We start from the raw sequence: 17013 nt of genomic DNA on the forward strand, positions 1-17013 counted from the left end.
CGATATAACCGTGTGGAAGGAGGAACGTGGCTTTAGATAACTGCAGCAAACAGGCTCTGTTCCGACGCATCACACACTGAAAGAGTGACTCCTGAAGTCGGTGCAACGAACGAGCAAAGAAGTCAGGTAACAAACTGATAACAAAGCAGAAAAAAAAGGAAACCCCGAGGGAACGAAGCAGAACGGCTTTGTCTGCCTTCCCACGCAGGCCGAGCACAAAAGGCAGCCCCAAATGTAACGATCGGTGTGCAGCTAAAACAATTAACACCGTTACTAACCGGGGATACCGCACATCTGAAAGTTACGCCCTCCGATCGGACCGGGGCTCGGCCGCTCCGTGCCGCTCCGTGCCGACCCCCCGCAGCCCGGCAGGGAACGGCGTCGTGCGGGGCTGAGGCCGAAGGACGGACGGCTCCTCTGCGCCGGGCCCGGGGCGCTCCGAGAGGCAGAAAAGTTCTTTCAAATACACGGCCAAAAGAAAGTAAATATCGAGTGAAAGCAGCCCGTGGCCAACAGGAAGCTAAACCGGGTGGCATCTCGGTGTAAGGGTTAAAGTCTCGACGTCGTCGGCAATACCAAGCGGCGGACCCCGGCCGGCACGCAGCGCCCGCACCCGGGCCGATACCCGCACGGGCGGCGGCCGGCAGCGGCACTCACTGCTTTCGGCGCTTACCGGGAATCCATTCCTCCTCGTCCATCCGAGCCGTAAAACCTCCGCACCCGACAGACCCGACGGCTCCGTTCCAGCCTCCGCGTCGGCGCTGAGCGGCGCGGGCGGCCCCGGAGCGGCACGGGACGGGGGGAGAGAAGGGGGCGACCCCAGCAGCACGCGGGGTTCGGCCGCGGGCGGAGCAGGCCCGGAGGGGCACGAAGCCCCGCTCTGCCGGCGGAGCGGCCGCCGCGCGAACCGCTCTAAGGCCGCCCGGGCTCTGCCCCGCGTATCTGAACCCCACCTGGCCCCGCACCTGAGCCCGCGCCGCCCGCCCGGGCCCGGCCCCTTAACCCGGCCGCCGTGTGTTTCCCCGCTCCCAGAGGGGGCCGCGCTCGATGCCGATCTCCCCCGGCGCTCCCTGCCCGCTCTCCCCGCCTGCTCCTTCCCGAGTGTCGGTGCCCCCGGGCTGGCCCGGTCCTCCGAAGCGGGGGGAATCGGCCCGGAGTGTTCCGAAAAAGGCTTCGAAATAGGCCCGTCGGTGCTAACGGCCGTGGCCTCGCATACCCACGGCCCCGACGGGACAAACGCCTCCGGCTCGGGCCCGCGGACGGCCGTGGAGCTGCCGCCGAGCTGTCTCTCCCCGACGGCGCGGCCGGCCCCGCTCCACCGCGCTGCGGCGCGGGCAGCGCCCGGGGGCTGCGGGAGCGGGGGGAACAGGGGCAGCTCCGCTCTGGGGAGGGCACGCTCAGGGCTGTCTCTGCCCTCCGGCTGCCGCCTCCCGGGGCCGTTCGGGGTCGGGCACGCGGCCGCGGGAAGCGTCGCAAGGCGTCGGTGAGAGCACGTCGAGAAGCAGCGCTCCGGCGGGCGTTTCGTTTATCCCCGACGCGGGAGGCGGAAGTTCCCCAAATTCCCCAGCTTCCCCCGTCAGCTCCGTTCCCGGAACGGACCGCCGCTCCCCGCCCGCGTCCCGCAGCCCCCAGCGCCGCTCCGGGCTGAAGCCGACGGAGGAGGGGGAGGGCACGGCCGCTATCGCTGCCTCCTCCTGCGGTCCCTGAACTGACCGGGAAGTTCCTTCTTAAGCGCGACGCTGACCGCAATTGATTCCTACAAAGCCGCGCTGCGGTTCGCCTTCCCCGGAGCGGCGCTTGCCGGGACCCGCAGGCGTTGCGGTGCGGAACCGAAGCGAACCCCCCCGGGGCCGCCCCGTTCCGCGCTGCGCGCCGCGGGGCTGAGAGCCGCTCCCCAAAGGGACCACGAAGAGCGGTGCGGGAGCCCGGCGGCGCCGCCGCTACAAAAGGCGGCCGAAGGACCCAAACCTCTCCGACCGGGGACAAAAAGCGGCGGAAGGACCAACCTCTCCGTGCGGGGTTTTCCTCCTCCTCCTCCCGCAGAGCCGCCGCGATCCGCCGCGCGTTACTGAAACGAAAGCGCCCCATCCATTCTCCTGTGCGGTTTATTACTACACTGTCAGTCTATTGTCCTTTATTTGCAATGGGTGCTGGCGCTGCTGCTTCTCACTTGGACAGAAAGAAGACGAGATTCTGTTCGTTTACACGTTTTATTGTTGTAAACATTAAAATTGTCTTTCTCAAAGAAAGAGTTATAGGGGAAAATAAAACAAATCCGCGTTTCTAACTGTCGTACACCATAGAAAAAAAGGCAGTGGTCTGTATTGTGTGCCATACTGGAAATATACAAAGAAAAAAATACTACAGTATATGGCGATATTAAAAATATTACTCCGACGTAAAATAATATATTAACCGACAAATTTTAGACATTAAAAAAGAAAATAACCAACAAAACAGAACAAAAATTCAAAGTGCTCAGTAATTTCCAGGGAGCGATGTATATTATAAGCGCTCTGGAAACGGCCAGAAGCTGCTGCATGCAAAGTTCGTTTCGCTTTAGACAACAAAATAATCAAGATATAAACTTCTTTCCTTTTAATCAACATCAACAGTACATACAACACTTACAAACAAGGAATGTGGACGGTGCTTACAAACACTATGTGTCCCTCCGCGAGGATTTCGGGGTCGGTAATACTTTTGTGCCCACCTATTTTACAACTGAGAAAACGTTTGAAGCTCAGAGAACTACCAGTCCTTATAAAAGCTAACAGACTACATAGTGTCTGAAATACTATTTATAGAATATAGACATTACTGAAATAGCAAGTGCCTATAACATCGCCGCCTTAGGATCGTCACGCTTCCCTCGCACGGAGTGATTCGCTTTTCCTTCTCTTTTTTAATGTGGTTTTTTCCCCCCCCAACACGTTTAGCTTTTATTTCTTAATTCTTTAGAATTGGTTCCCCTATAGATTCATAACTAGGCACGGGTTCATCTGCAGAAAAGCCAAACCGCGTCTGATAACTGTACAAGCCTTTCCCTTCCTTCCTGGCATGCCGCCCACGGAACATTTAGGATCTGTGTATATTACAGCTTTCTTTTACAGCAGAAAACTTTAAGTCTTTAGGAGGCGATGCCCGCGGGTCCCTCAGCGCGTGGGCTGCCCCTCTCGCTCTGAGCCGCGCGCCCGGCGTCGCCAGATCGCTTCGTCTGCTTAACCGGAAGTCCTCAACAATAAACTCATCTATAAGCCGAGAATAAAAAGTTTATACCATGGGATTTGTGAAGTCCGAGAGCCGCATCCATGGTGCCCCAGAGCCAAACGCCCCGTCGCGCTCCGCCCGCAGGAGGCTCAGCGCTCGCTGGGAGGGGGGCTGCGCCGCCCCACGCGCTGCCCCGTGCCCAGGTGAAGTCCCCTTCCGACGGGCGAAGGTTCCTCGAGTCCAGCGTCAGTGCACGGGAAGAGTCTTAAAAAGGTAAAGTGTCCAGGAAGAGTTTGTCGATTATTGCTGGCGGTGGCACCAAATCCTCCAGTTTCAGGTAGAAAATGCGCTGCAGCCCCTGCGTGCAAAGCGTGCGGAGTTCGGGGAGCTTCCCCAAGAGTTTGGACAAATAGTTGGGGCGATTCAGGCCCCCGTTGTTGAAAGTCACATGGTCCTTGAGACAATTCACTATCTTGTTCTGCAGCTCTTCCACCCGCTTGGGTTCTTTGAGCCCGTGCCTCTCTGCAAAACACACGGGAGGGCGCGGGACGTTACGGGGTGACACCGCGGGACGGCAGTGGGGGGCAGGAGATGGGTGGGGGGCACTGACCTGTCACCATGGCCAGGGCAGCAATGCAGGAGAACGCCGAGATGTCGATGTTCATGTTCTGCAAGTTGGAGGAAAACTCAACGATGGAATCGATCCATTCCCCGAAGCCGCGGACGCACTGCAGCCGGTGCAGGACAACCCCATTGCAGAAGATGAGCTTCCCCTCCACGGGGTTCGACCTGCGGGGAGCGCGACAGCAACGGCATGAATGGGGGAGCGGCCGAGAAAGGAAAATTGGATGGGAAAAGAAAAACGGTAGAGAGGGAAAACGAGAGAGGACAGAAAGGGAGGAGAGAGAAAAAAAACACATGAAAGGGAAAGGGAAAGGAGAAAAGAGAAAGGGAAAGGAGAAAAGAGAAAGGGAAAGGAGAAAAGAGAAAGGGAAAGGAGAAAAGAGAAAGGGAAAGGAGAAAAGAGAAAGGGAAAGGAGAAAAGAGAAAGGGAAAGGAGAAAAGAGAAAGGGAAAGGAGAAAAGAGAAAGGGAAAGGAGAAAAGAGAAAGGGAAAGGAGAAAAGAGAAAGGGAAAGGAGAAAAGAGAAAGGGAAAGGAGAAAAGAGAAAGGGAAAGGAGAAAAGAGAAAGGGAAAGGAGAAAAGAGAAAGGGAAAGGAGAAAAGAGAAAGGGAAAGGAGAAAAGAGAAAGGGAAAGGAGAAAAGAGAAAGAAAGGGAAAGAAAGAAGATGGGGGGAGAAAAGCTAAACAACTAATTAGTCGAGGAGCCATAAATGAAGGATTTAAGAGGCACCTAATTACCGTGGAGTTAATAAAGCACAGCTTCATTAACCGGCCCCGAAAGGCTCCGCTTCCCATCGCCCGCATCCCGGCTGGGGCCGCTCACCTGTACGCCAGGCGCAGCACGAAGAGCTCGAGGAAGGCGGACTCGAAGAGCAGATCCTGGTCGGTTTTGGGCAGGTCGGTGAAGCCGGGGATCTTCTCTGCCCAGCCGCGGATGATCTCCATGGAGCCGGTGAGCAGGTCGTAGAACTGCTGGATGTGCTGAGTGTCGTCCCCGCTCATCTGGTAGTCGGGGTTAGCCTGGAACTGGAAATTCATTTTAAAAAGCACTTAATGAGGTTCTCCGAAGTATATAACCCGTGAAATTGCTAACCCCGTTTCTAGGAGGGGAGCCGGGTTTTTCTAACAATTAAATCTCTCTCTGACCACTAAGGAAATTAGATGTTCCGGGGCAATTAATTCCATTAGGAACGGCAGGACGAGGTCGCCGCCTGCGATATGCAAATCGCCGCTTCCGCGCAGCTCAGCGCGGGGCCGCCCCGCGGGGACGACCGCCCGGCCCGCGAGGAGAGCGGCGCAGCCGGCGCTGGGGCCGCCCGGAGCGCGGCCGGGGAGCGTCCGCCCGCCCGCCGCAACGCGCTGGGGCTGAGCCGCTCCGGGCTGAGCCGCTCCGGGCCGAGGCGCTCCGGGCCGCGGGCTGCGGGCGGCCGCTGCGTGCCGGGCGCGGAGGGCGCGGCAAGGTCCCAACGCGAGCTCGGTCCAGCTTACCCTGGAATAGTCCAGGCTGGTCATAGCCGGGTTGGAGTCGACATGGGCTCTCACCAGCGCACTGATCAGACTCACCGGGGGAGAGGGGGGAGAGGGCTCCTGGGGGCTCTTCGGTTTGGATGGCAAGCGACCCCTCCGGCCTTTGAGGCTGTCTGTGCGAACCACTGCAAGAGAAGCGCGGCTCAGCCGCCCCGACGGGGCTCGGCTCGGTGCGGCCCGGCCCGGCGCTGAGCCCCGCACTCACCCTCCTTCACCATGCCGACGGCCAGGCACTTCTGGAAGCGGCAGTACTGGCAGCGGTTCCGGCGGCGTTTGTCCACCGGGCAGTTCTTGTTGGCCAGGCACACGTATTTGGCGTTCTTCTGCACCGTGCGCTGCGGGGCGGGACGGGACGGGACGGGACGGGGAGATCGCGGTGTCAGCGGGGGGTCCGCAGGAGCCGCCATCCCCGCTCCCCGCCGCCGCGTTTCTCCCCTTCCCTTTCCTTCTCCCATTTCTTTCCCTTTTCTTTCTCCTTTTTTTTTTTCTTTTTTCCCCATTTTTTTCTTTTTCCTCCTTTTTTTTTTCTTTTTCCCTTTTCTATTTTTTTCTCTTTTTTTTTCCTCCCCCGTTTTTTTCCTCCCCCCCTCCCCTCCCCTTCTCCCTTTCTTTTTTCCCAGGGCATTTAACAGCAGAATATTGACAGCGTTAACATCTGAGCTAACCCCACAGCGCTTTATATGCCGAGAGAAGGGACGGAGGCGCTCAGCAAATACACATCCGTGGGCACTCATACTATTCACATCCCTTGGAGACCTTCTCCATTCCAAACGATCCGATTATTCAATCAGGACGCCGAAATAAAGAGATCCTTTCGCTCCGCCGCGGGGAATTCCGCTCCGCTCTGCCCCGACCGCCCCCTCCTCCCCCCCCCCCCCCCGGCTCAGCCCCGCTCACCTTGAAGAAGCCCTTGCAGCCCTCGCAGGTGCGCACGCCGTAGTGCTGGCAGGCAGCGTTGTCCCCGCAGACGGCGCAGAGCCCCTCGTTGGACGGGGACCCCCGCGAGGGCGGCGACGGCACCTGGCTGTCCAGCAGCTGCGGCGCGTGGCCCAGCGGCAGCCCGGGGAAGGCCATGGCCGGCTGCTTGCGGATGGGGCTCGGCACGGCGAAGGGCTGCCCGTCCACGCCGTGGTGGGGGCCGGCCGGCTCCGCGTTCATGGGCACGTGGAGGGGCCCGTCGAAGCGCATCTGGCAGCTGGAGACGGGAGTGCCGGGGGGGGACTGCTTGAAGGAAAAGAGCGAGAGGCGGGAGACGGGCGCTTTGCGCTGCTCGATCATGTGCGTGGTGGCCACGTAGTTGGGGTGGAAGTTGTGCAGGGAGCCGGCGTCGTCCCACACGGGGCCGTGCTGCACCTGGAAGCCGGGCGTGGAAGGGGTCGGGGGCGACGAGGGCTTGTAGTAGACGGAGCCCGAATGGGCCATCACGTCGTCGGGCTGGGGGGGCAGGTGGCCGTGTTGCTGGTAGCCGTGCATCTGAATGTCTTCCACCTTAATGGAGGACTGCTGTCCGGACAGGGGCATTTGGTACAAGCAAGGAGGCTTCACGTCGTAGCTGCTGTTGTAGTTGTCCATAAAGGTACTGAAACTGGGGAGAGAAGTGGTGGCAGTGATTTCAGTGTTGGTGAGGTCCATGCTAAACTTGACAAACTCCGGAGTTAAGAAATCGGAGCTGTATTCTCCTGAAGAGTGGTAACTGTAGCTCTGGGAGGCCGGGCTGGCTCCTTGAGGCGAGGACCCATACTGAGCCTGAACACAGGGCATGGCTGGAAACGAAACGGGGACACACACTCAGCCCGGGCGGCTCCGCGCCCTCCGTCGGCCCCGCGCCGCTCCCCCGCCCCGCTCCCAGCGCCGGCAACGCCCGGGACGGCGCGGGGGCTGCGGGACCCCCGCCCGGCTGCGGGATCCCGGCCCCGCACCGCGACCTCCGCCCCGCGCCGCCGCTCGGGCTCGCGGGGCTCACAAACCTTCAGGCGAGTTGGAGGCGTTTTCGAGGGAACTAAAGGCGGACAGCGTCGGGACGCGGCGGGGAGCGAAGTTTCCGCGGTGTCAGCGCTCGGAGGGCGACTCCAGCCTGCCCGGTGCGCCCGCTGCAACACACGCGCGGAGCCGCCCGTCAGCCGCTCGCGGGCGTTCGGGTCGCCGGCACCGAAAGAGAGAAGCGCCGACCCCCCTTCCCCCCCTCCCGGCCCCGGCTGCGGGAAAGGCTCCGGCGGCTGCGGGCGGCGCGCGTGGGCGCGGCGGGGACGGGGCTCGGGGGGAAACTCCGCGCCGCTCCGCGCACGCGGGCGGCTCTGCCCTCGCTTTTCTGGCGGAGGGAACCGCTTCGGTTTTTCCTCCCCGCCGCTCACGTCAGAGCCGCCCCGCCGGGAGAGGCGAGGAGCGGGGGCGGCCGCACCTCCCCGAGGTCCCGGCGCCGCGGTGACATTTGGAGCCCTGCCCGAGGGGGCACGGCCGACAGCGAGCCCGGATTCACTCGAAGCGGACGGAAAGCACGGCCGCACACTGGGCGAGCCGCTCCCGGCCCGCGCCCAGCCGGGACCCCCCGGAGCCGCCCGGCCTCGCCCGGCCGGGACACGCGCCGAGAACGGCCCCGCCGCCCCGCGCATCCCCCGACGGCGGCCGCGCCCCACGCGCGGAACCCCGCGGGCAGCGCCGGGCACGGGGTGCGCGGTGTCGCGGGACTCACCGGAGAGCGGAGCGGGCATCCGAGTGGCGGGCGGCGGTGGGCGCGGGGCCGGCGCGGCTCGGCACGGCGGGACACGGCCGGGCACGGCGGGACTCCGCGCGGGAGCGGCGGCGGCAGCGCAGCGCCGTGCGAGCGGAGCGCTCGGAGTGCCCTTCCCGCAATGTGCCTTTGTTTATGTGCGCTCCGCGTTCCCAACCAACGTGCACCTAAAGGCTTCGAGCGTCACCGCGCGTCAGCGCCGCCCGCCCAATCAGCCCGCCGGGGCCGGCCGCCCCGCGCCGTTGGCCAGCGCTCGCTTTGGTAAATTTCCGACGTGACATCACCGCGAGTCACGGCTTAAGGTGGGCTCGGGCCGCCCCGCGTCGCCCCGCGGCCGCCCCCCGCTCCCCGCCCCTCTCCCCGCGGCCGCCGTCGATGGGTCCGCGCGGGGCGCGCCGTGCTGCGCTCGGGGTGCGCGGCCGCTGCCGCCGTGCGCGGCGCTCCGCGCGCCCGCAGCGGAGCTCCCCCGCGAGGTTCCGGGCGGGGCGGACCGCGGGGGCGCGCCCGGGGATCCCCGCCCGCCCCGTCGGCGACGGCACCTTAAGCGGGGCGGGGAGGGGGCGGGGCCTCATTTGCATGAGCGCCGCCTCATTTGCATGGAGCGCGGCGGCGTCACCCGCGGGCGAAAGGGAAAAAGTGAGCGCGGGGCGGGGCGGGGCGGGGCGGCCGTGACGCAGCGGGCGCCGCCATTGACGCAACCGCGCGGCGCGCCAAAAGTGCCCGAAATAGCCCCGCGCCCCGACGGGATCCGCGCGGCGGGAGGGGATGGCCGGGGGGCCCGCAGAGCGGCCCGGCACGAGGTACGAGGCACGAGGCACCCAGGCAGCAGGCGGGGAGCCGCTTCGGCTCGAGATGAGCGGGATTCGGGGGAAAAAAACGCAACAAAAACCAGAGATGCGATCAGTTTGTGCAGCGAAAAGAAGGCAAACACGCGGTGATGCCGTACGTCTGGCGGGTGCTCTCCCATAGGTCCCTGAGCGGCCCATCCCGTGTCTGCAGCCCAAAGGCTTTTCCCGAGGGCTGGGATCAGGCGCGCTCTCCAGCTCCCCAAACGGAGGCTGTAGGTTGGCCCTCTCTCCAGGTAACAGCGACAGGATGGGAGGGGACGGCCTCACGTTGTGCCGGGGAGGGTCAGGTTGGGTATGAGGAACCATTCCTTCTCCACAGAGCAGTCAGGCAGCACCACAGCTGCCCAGGGAGTGGCGGTCACCGTCCCTGGGAGTGTCCCAGAGCCGTGGGGATGTGGCACTGAGGGATGTGGGCAGTGGGCATGGTGGGGTGGGTTGGGTTGGTGATCCTAAAGGGCTTTTCCAACCCTTATGATCGCATGATTCTGTGGTTCGATGATTGTGTGAGCTGATGGAGATGAGAAAAGAGAGCCCGTAACACCACAGCAGCACACGGTGCCGTGCAGCACAGCGGCTGTGAGCCGACCTGCATGGAGCAAACCCCGCACAGGGCCCAGAGATGCACCTCATTACCATATCCTTAGAATAGATGTGAGATAAATTTCATTACTCACTTAAAAGTTCTGAAGTTAACAGCATAAACTTGAAGTTGAGTAATTAAGTAATCCTTATATAGACACTTATTAAAGTATTTATACATATTATCTTAAATCTACATCTATCATTTTGCCAATTAAAATTAGGACTTTAATTGCAATTAAGTAATTTAATTGCCAATTGAACAGCAAAATTGCTAAGTGACTAATTTTAATGCCTATTTTAATTACCAATCATGACTGGGGAGGGAGCTAATCAAGCAGTATCAGAGTAATGATGTGAAAAAAATGGAGAACAAACATTCGAGACTCCATGCCTTTAAAAAAGAACTCCAAATTAAATAACTGCAAACACAATTTCATACGTGTGGCGAAATGCTGTATTTTGGTACCTAAATACGAGAGCACAAAGGAGACCTTTAATTAAAAAGAAGCACCGCTCTTCCCCTAAAGTACTGAACGCAGAGTGCTGTTGGTCCCTATTTCTCTGCTGCTCTGCCCAGCGTGTAACCCAGTGCTGCGGGGGGGTGGGAGAGCTGGGAGGGCTGTAGCTGGGCTGCCCTGGGGAAGGGTGAGGGCACACACGGGCACACGTGGGCAGAGCACACACGGGCACACACGTGTGCGCATGCTGTGTGTGCAGAGCTGTGCCATTGCCACTCCCGTGGGTGGTTGCAGAGATTCAGTGCTGAATTGCTCTGCTCAGACACAGGAGGGCTGAACCAGCACGCTCTGCAAAGCCAAAATGCTGTGACCCCAAGGGGCATCACCTGCTGCCAGCTGGTGTTGGTGTGCAGCCCACCAGGAGGAGTGCACCACAGCAGTACTGGGGATGGGTTTTGGAGAATACCCCTGCAGAGGCCTGGCCCAGTAGCTGTGTGTTTGATCAAAGCACAGAGATGTACCAGATGCTGTGTGATACAGCAAGGGGCAAACCTTCCCCATCCCTGGAGGCATTCAAGGCCAGGCTGGATGTGGCTCTGGGCAGCCTGGTCTGCTGGTTGGCGACCCTGCACATAGCAGGGGGTTGGAACTGATGAGCACTGTGGGCCTTTTCAACCCAGGCCATGCTGTGATTCTGTGAACTCCCCAAAGGAGCATTGCAGTGCAGGAGCTGAAGGAGCACAGAGCCCAGCAGTGCTGGTAGCAGTGGGGCCCAAGTGTGTGGCACAACCTCGGGGTGGGGAACCCGAACACTTGGGTGCCTCATTCTGCATTGATTTGCACGAGGAGCCCCGCCCTCACTTTGCCTATATTTCTGAATGAGCATCATTCGGCCTTTCCTGCCCAGAGCCCTCCCATGGCACCACGCACGGAGTGTTTCCCGCAGCCACGCTCGTTCTGTTCTCACTGCAGTCCGGTTATTCCGGGGTCCTTAACGCCGTTTTCCTTATTTCAGGACGAGAAGCCGTGGGCTGCCCGCTCGGCAGCTGTCGGGGCCCGGCCCTCACACGGGCGGTTCGTGGCCGACTGCCGGCTCTGCCCTCTCGGCACGGCGGCGCGGTGCGTTCGCACCCCCCGCTACCCGGCTCGGGGGACGGAGGTGAACCCCGGCGCTCCTCTCCCGCTCGGAGCCGCTCCGCCGTCCCCGGGACGCGCGTGATTGATACCAGTCGGGTCGAGAGGCTAAACGGCCCATATGGCACCGCCGCAGCCCATCTGCTCTCTGCCCATCCGTGCTTAAGCTGCCATTAGCAACATCTGCACTCCCAGAAATGCAGCTGTGCGGGACGCTCCGCCCGACCCGCGCGCTGCTTCCCGGCGGAGGGAGCGGCACAGCCGGCGGGCGGGGGGGCGCGGCCCCGAGGGGCGCGTCGGGAGCGGAGCTGCGAGCGGAGCGTCGGGAGCGCGCAGAGCGGGGGCGAGCGGCGGCCCGGCCCGACGCACGGCGTTCCCCGCAGGCGGCGGCGGCAGCGCGGCTCCGGTTCGCGTCCTCCGGAAAGTCGGCGGGCTGAGGGGCCCGGGGAGCTTTCTTACATAAAGCGCACATCTGTGTGTTGGAACAGCCGCCCACGTGCCTGCTATAGCACAGACGTAGTTTGGGTTTTTAACGTGGCACTGACTTCCTGAAAGGTTTGGAAATGCCCGAAGCGGTGACTGCACTGGAGGGACCGACACGGCTCCCAGGTGCTGCAGCCCGGCTCCCACGGCGCTGTCGGCGCTGAGTGCCCGCCCAGCCGCGCAGCCACTCAGGAGACACCAAAGTGACGGCTGCAGCGCTCAGCTCTGGAAGTTATTTTGCTTCCAGTACGACGTATGACTGCAATGGCTCTTCTCTCCCCGCACTGACGTGTGCGGGCCACGGAGCTGCATGAGGACCCTGACCGAGCTGCTCACGCGGTGCATTTGGCCACCAAGCTGGGTTCCCAGGCAGCCTGGGGACTGAGCCAGCAGCCAATGAGAACCCCACAGCTCGTGTCCCAGCCCGGCTGCCTGCTGCCCTGCGTTCCCATCCCTCAGGCCTGGTTGGCACACGGGATGTGGGGCTGCGGTGCACGCTGACAGCCGCCCGCTGTTCCGCAGCCCGGGGAAACCAAGAATAACAGCACTTGGGGGATGTGTTTATGTCACAAGTGCTCTGAAATAGCACAATTACACATTGTTGTTTTTTTCCCGCATTATGAGTATTAACTGCCAACACCCACAGAAATCTGGTGTAATTAACTTCGTTCCTTAAGCGAGACCCTTCCCATTGTCTGGGGGTACTTCTTACTGCGACCTGCTCCCCTCGGGCAGTCTCAGCACTGAGCCATCCAGTCGCCGTGCATGGTGGCACAGGCACTGAGGAGCTGTGCAGCAGTGAGAGTGCAGCTCCTCATCTGAGCGACTGCAGCATCGGTTGGAGGCGCAGGGCAGGGAGAGCAGACCCATCCAATCGCTAATTGCAAACAGTGCTGGTGTAGAGAACGGTGTTTGTAATTATGAACATAGCTATTAAAATATCATTTTGCTTTTTAGGCTGCCTGATTCTAGCATGGGGTATGAAGGAGCTATATTTGAAGAAGTTTATCATTTCCAATGCTTCGGAGAAAAGGAAGTCTAAGCTGGAAATGAAGCTCCTTTATCACTTTTAAAGGCTGGTTTGCACTGATTCTGCTCTGCCCCAGCACTGAGTGCAGCCCCAGCCCTCCCCAGGGATGGTTGCTGCCCACACTGGCAGCTTGAGTGGGGGACAGAGGAAGGCCGTTGGGGTTTGTCTTTTTGCAGGTCGAACTGAATGGGGTCTGCTTCTTCAATATGAAAACCATGGATTAAAACTGAAGTGAAAATGGAACGCTGTGAATGTTACTAGTGGGTAAAAAGAAGTTGGGTTGTTTTTTTGTTTGTTTTTTTGGATGGCAGAACTTTAATTATAAGAAGTACTGTAAAAAATCTAGATGGCATATTTACTCATTTGGTCCGTACAACAGCCAGCAAAATCAGCCCATATTGATGGGATACGCAGGAAGAAATGTATTAGTTTGCAGAGCACAGCATTCCAGTGCAAGATAGCATTGAAAAAAACAAGTCAATTCTTCCATTAGTCAAATTCCTGTTAAATTATCCATACTTCCCAGTGAGCAAGTCCATGGACCAGGTTCCTATCAATGTATTGATGGTGAAGGCTGGATATGCTGGTATCTAAAAAACACCCACAGAATGAAACCTGCCCCCATCATACAGCATCGTTCCAGGGATGGGGAATGCCACAGAGCTCTGCAACCAGCAGACAAAAGTGTGGATTTTGGAGGGGAGGGATGCAGGGTGCAGAATGGTGCAAAGGGAAGAGGCACAGGGAGTGACTGTGGATGGGATGAGAGCGTTTCTGTTGAGACCTTGTCAGTGTTTGGCATATGCAGGTCTGCCCTCCTCTGTTATCCGTGCACCCATCAGCTCCTGGGAGTCACTTTGATGAAGGAATCAGAGGAAAATTGGAAAATACCTTCAGCTTGAGGCCTGAGTCAAGTGCTGTTATTAATAGCGTGTTTAATTACGAGTGGCATCTAAATCAGGTGAGTCTGGGAAGGTAAGATGAAGGGGGAAAATTGCCGTAAGAGCCTCTGATTAGCGAGTAAAACACAATTAGCTGTTCTCAAAGAGCAGCAAAGCCCACACCTGATGACCACCACCTGCAGCCCGGGCTGTGTGTCCTGCAGGTCTCCATCCTCGTGGAGGTCCCATAGCGGTGTGCATGAGGTGTGGCAGCTTTTTGGGTGCCCTGGTGCAGGGCTGGGTGTCCCTGGGGCAGCTCCTTCCCTTTGCTGCAGGGAGGCACAGCAGCCAAACCTGGGCTGTGTGTTGGGTTAGAACAGCTGCAGTGCACACGCTCCAATCTCTTGAGCAGAGTTGGTCTGTGCACCAAATCCTTCCTAAGCCTCTTTCTTAGCAGGTGCCTGAATTTCAGAGGTATAAGGTGAGATGCTGTGGGTCGGGATCTCGCTTCTTTCAGATACTGGTATTATTACTACTTTATCTAATTGGAGCTCTGAAGTGAAAAATACTCCTTCTTCTCTGACTTCGAGGTCTCAATGAACAATTTTTTCTGTTACAGTTCTCTGTTTCTGTGTAATTTTAGCATCATACCAGGACAGGGAGCGTAACTTCAGGGAGCTGCTTTGACACACACTGCTCTGCCATGGGGTTAACAGCAGACCCAGTGTACCATATCCCTGATGGCAGCGTGCTCACTTGGCAGCAGCAATCAGCTCCATCCCAGCAGCTCCCAGCTATCCCTGCTCCTCACATCCACTGCCAATGAGACTTCTGCTTTGCTCAGTGCAAGCAACAACTCCTTGTCTGTCAGTGGATGATGCTTTTCTGCAGTTATTTCTAGGGTCCCGTGCTGCACGGTGGCTGCCTGGCAGTGGGAGTGGGAGAGCAGACAGAGAGGTGTGGGACAGAGACCCACAGTCAGCTGAACATCCTTTTCTGCCCATGCAGGAATCAAAGCTTTTAGTGTTATTCAAAGTCAGCATCACACACAGAAGAAATAGTTGGCTGCTGCAATCAGCAGTGATGAACAATCATTATGAGGTGCAAAAGGAGCATTGTTAATAGGAGGCTACATCTCCAGGTCAGTTTGACTGCACGATTTTATGAGCTTAAAGACCTACACACCTCAACTTCAAGAATTATTTACTCCCAAGATATTTACCTCTTCCACTTCTTTCTGAAAATCATAATAATAGCAGTAACTCTGTTCTGCATTCCAGGCATAAGCTGAAGAACAGGAGGAAAAGCAAAGCAAGAGATTCCCATGTTGAGACCATGGAGCGCAGGAAGCTGCAGTGCTGTGCAGCCATCTGAACTCAGAGTGATGTTTGACCTCAGATGATGAACAGCAGCTTTGCCTTCTTGCTGTGCAATGCCAGATCACCAGAAAAGACCTTAGCTAATACTTGTAATGATATCGTGGCTCAGATTGGGTGTACGAGCATGTTGTATGCTGCTTAACAGCAGAAGGTGATGGGATTCGATGGAGATGCATATATGTATTTCCTAACCTTCAGCAGGAACAGCAAAGAACTCTTGTTCCAAGAAGGAATTCAGAATATCTCCTCCGCGTTCTACCTCTGCATGCTGAGACAGAGTGAGAACTGCAGTCATGGAGTGAGAAGACTCACAGAAGAGGTCAGTGCTTACCATAACAACAGCGGTGCACTTTTGCAGGGCTGTGGTATTTTCCAGGGTGTTGTAGTTGGGCATTCCCTGCACAAAGCATGAAGGACCGTGCCATGCTGACATGCTGACAAGGCAGCCTCTGTCCCGGTCTCACAGGCAGCACTGTGAGCTGGAGTTGCCTTTAGCCGTCAGATACATCAGCTTGATAATCTGTGCAAAGGTGTGTGGTTGGTACACCCCATCTGTCTGAGTTCTACAACAAGTCCCTGTTTGCATCAAATTCTGGACTGCTCGCGTCCCTCTCTGACTACACTGGAGAACAGCTGAGGTCCCTCTCACTGAACGCTGCTTCCCAAGGGCTGAATTCGGATGAGAAAACCACTGTAACACTGGGTAATTAATTTGTCGGCCAAATAATTTCTGCAGGGCTATCACTTACTTCTCTGTCTGCAACCCCAATGAATCTCCCAGCTCGCAGCTTTAATCCCATTTTCTGCCTTTTAATCTCATTTTTTCACTCTAATTTTCATAGCTCCTACTATTCAGTGGGAATAACCAGAGCCAGGTGAGCACGGATTCTGTGGCACATATTGAATGCCTGGAGACCAACAACAGAGCTCCTGGAATGGAATTCCTCCATTCCAGGCGGTCCACTGCAACAAATAATGGACTCAACAAAAAGAACAGCTATAAGAATAAAGGAGAAAGAGTGATTTGTATTTGGAGGAATTATGAGTGTGACTTCATTCAGAACCAGCCCAGCACACGTGTAGAACTCCCTAAGTGCAGTTCAGAGCATTGCGTCCTCTGATCAGGTAGGAACTAATTTGCTAAGTGCAAAAGTTGGAAAATTTTGTAGCTGTTTAACAGCAAATCACAGATCTGTCCTCATTTATTTTTCCTGACACATTTATTATTGAAAGATGGTTTGGTGAGTGCCATAAGTAAGCAGGCGGTGTTGTTCCTGAGCCCTGAGATTTGTCACTTCGGCTACATCTTTCTGATCTGTGACGGAGTGTTTTCTGCAGGAGAACAGGAATGCTAAATAAGGCATCAATAATGCAAGAGATCCGTGAATAATCACCCGAGTGCTTGAAAACGAGTGGACAGTGTGATCATATGGTAGAAGAAAAATAACGTTAGCTGCATATTTATCAACGCCTGGTGCCATTAGCACAGGGTCTGGCAATAGCTCAAGGCTTCTAGGAGACAGTGCACACAGTGCTTTGGTGCCCAATGCTACAGGAGGAGGGCACATCCCCAGAGCAGGGAGCTTGTTTGGGCCCGGCCAGTCTGTGGCTGGATGGGGTAATGGATGGGGATGGCAGACAGCACCCTTCGTGTGTTTGTCCTATGCTGCTGCATTTTAGCCCTGTCTCTCACTGCACCAACGTGTCTATCTTAAAAAGGACTTCTGAGTGCAAACATTTGATCCTGGGAGCAAGCAGAGTCATTGGAAACTGTACCAGAAAGAACCGCCCCTGTCCCGCAGCTGTGTTGGAGTCACTCTCGGACTGCCTGCACTTCTGGTAGCTTTGGAACTGAGCTCTTTTTGGGCTGAATGAGAGGGGCCCAACAGCTCCATCAGGAGAAAAATGGCTGCGGGAAGTATAGAGTGCATGTCAACGTGTGTCTAACGAGAGCTGATGGGAAATGCAGGACCGTGAACAGATGCAATGGAATGGCATCCTGTGGGAGGAGGCAGGTCCAGCCGCACACGGCACTGCCACGGGGTACAGGAACGAGTTAATGCCACTGGGGGACGGCTGAGAACAGCGACATTGTTGTTCCCTGATGTCAGCCCAGAAACCCAAACACAA

General features: G+C 57.7%; 2 protein-coding genes across 4 annotated transcripts; one reads left to right on the plus strand and one right to left on the minus strand.

Annotated features, from left to right (window-relative positions):
* Positions 1 to 2921: 2921 nt before the first annotated feature.
* NR4A2 (nuclear receptor subfamily 4 group A member 2) lies at positions 2922 to 9156 on the minus strand. Of its 3 annotated transcripts, none has more exons than XM_015290203.4 (7): positions 8050 to 9156; positions 6258 to 7123; positions 5566 to 5695; positions 5397 to 5485; positions 4657 to 4859; positions 3821 to 3999; positions 2922 to 3732 (listed from the first exon to the last, which is right to left on the minus strand). In XM_015290203.4, the coding sequence occupies exons 1-7, from the start codon at positions 8066 to 8068 to the stop codon at positions 3476 to 3478; spliced, it is 1743 nt and encodes a 580-aa protein (XP_015145689.1). In that variant the 5' UTR covers positions 8069 to 9156; the 3' UTR covers positions 2922 to 3475. The 3 variants fall into 3 exon arrangements, with proteins under 3 accessions (XP_015145689.1, XP_015145687.1, XP_015145688.1); XM_015290201.4 differs by having other exon boundaries at positions 5322 to 5485; XM_015290202.4 differs by lacking the exon at positions 8050 to 9156 and adding an exon at positions 7328 to 7499 and having other exon boundaries at positions 5322 to 5485.
* LOC107053900 lies at positions 8440 to 15912 on the plus strand. Its single transcript, XM_046943873.1, has 3 exons — positions 8440 to 8888; positions 13432 to 13584; positions 14513 to 15912. Exons 1-3 carry the CDS (start codon positions 8685 to 8687, stop codon positions 14624 to 14626), a joined length of 471 nt encoding a protein of 156 aa, XP_046799829.1. The 5' UTR covers positions 8440 to 8684; the 3' UTR covers positions 14627 to 15912.
* Positions 15913 to 17013: the final 1101 nt, after the last annotated feature.

Source organism: Gallus gallus, chromosome 7, assembly GCF_016699485.2.
Source record: "Gallus gallus isolate bGalGal1 chromosome 7, bGalGal1.mat.broiler.GRCg7b, whole genome shotgun sequence".
NCBI classification, from domain to species: Eukaryota; Metazoa; Chordata; class Aves; order Galliformes; family Phasianidae; genus Gallus; species Gallus gallus.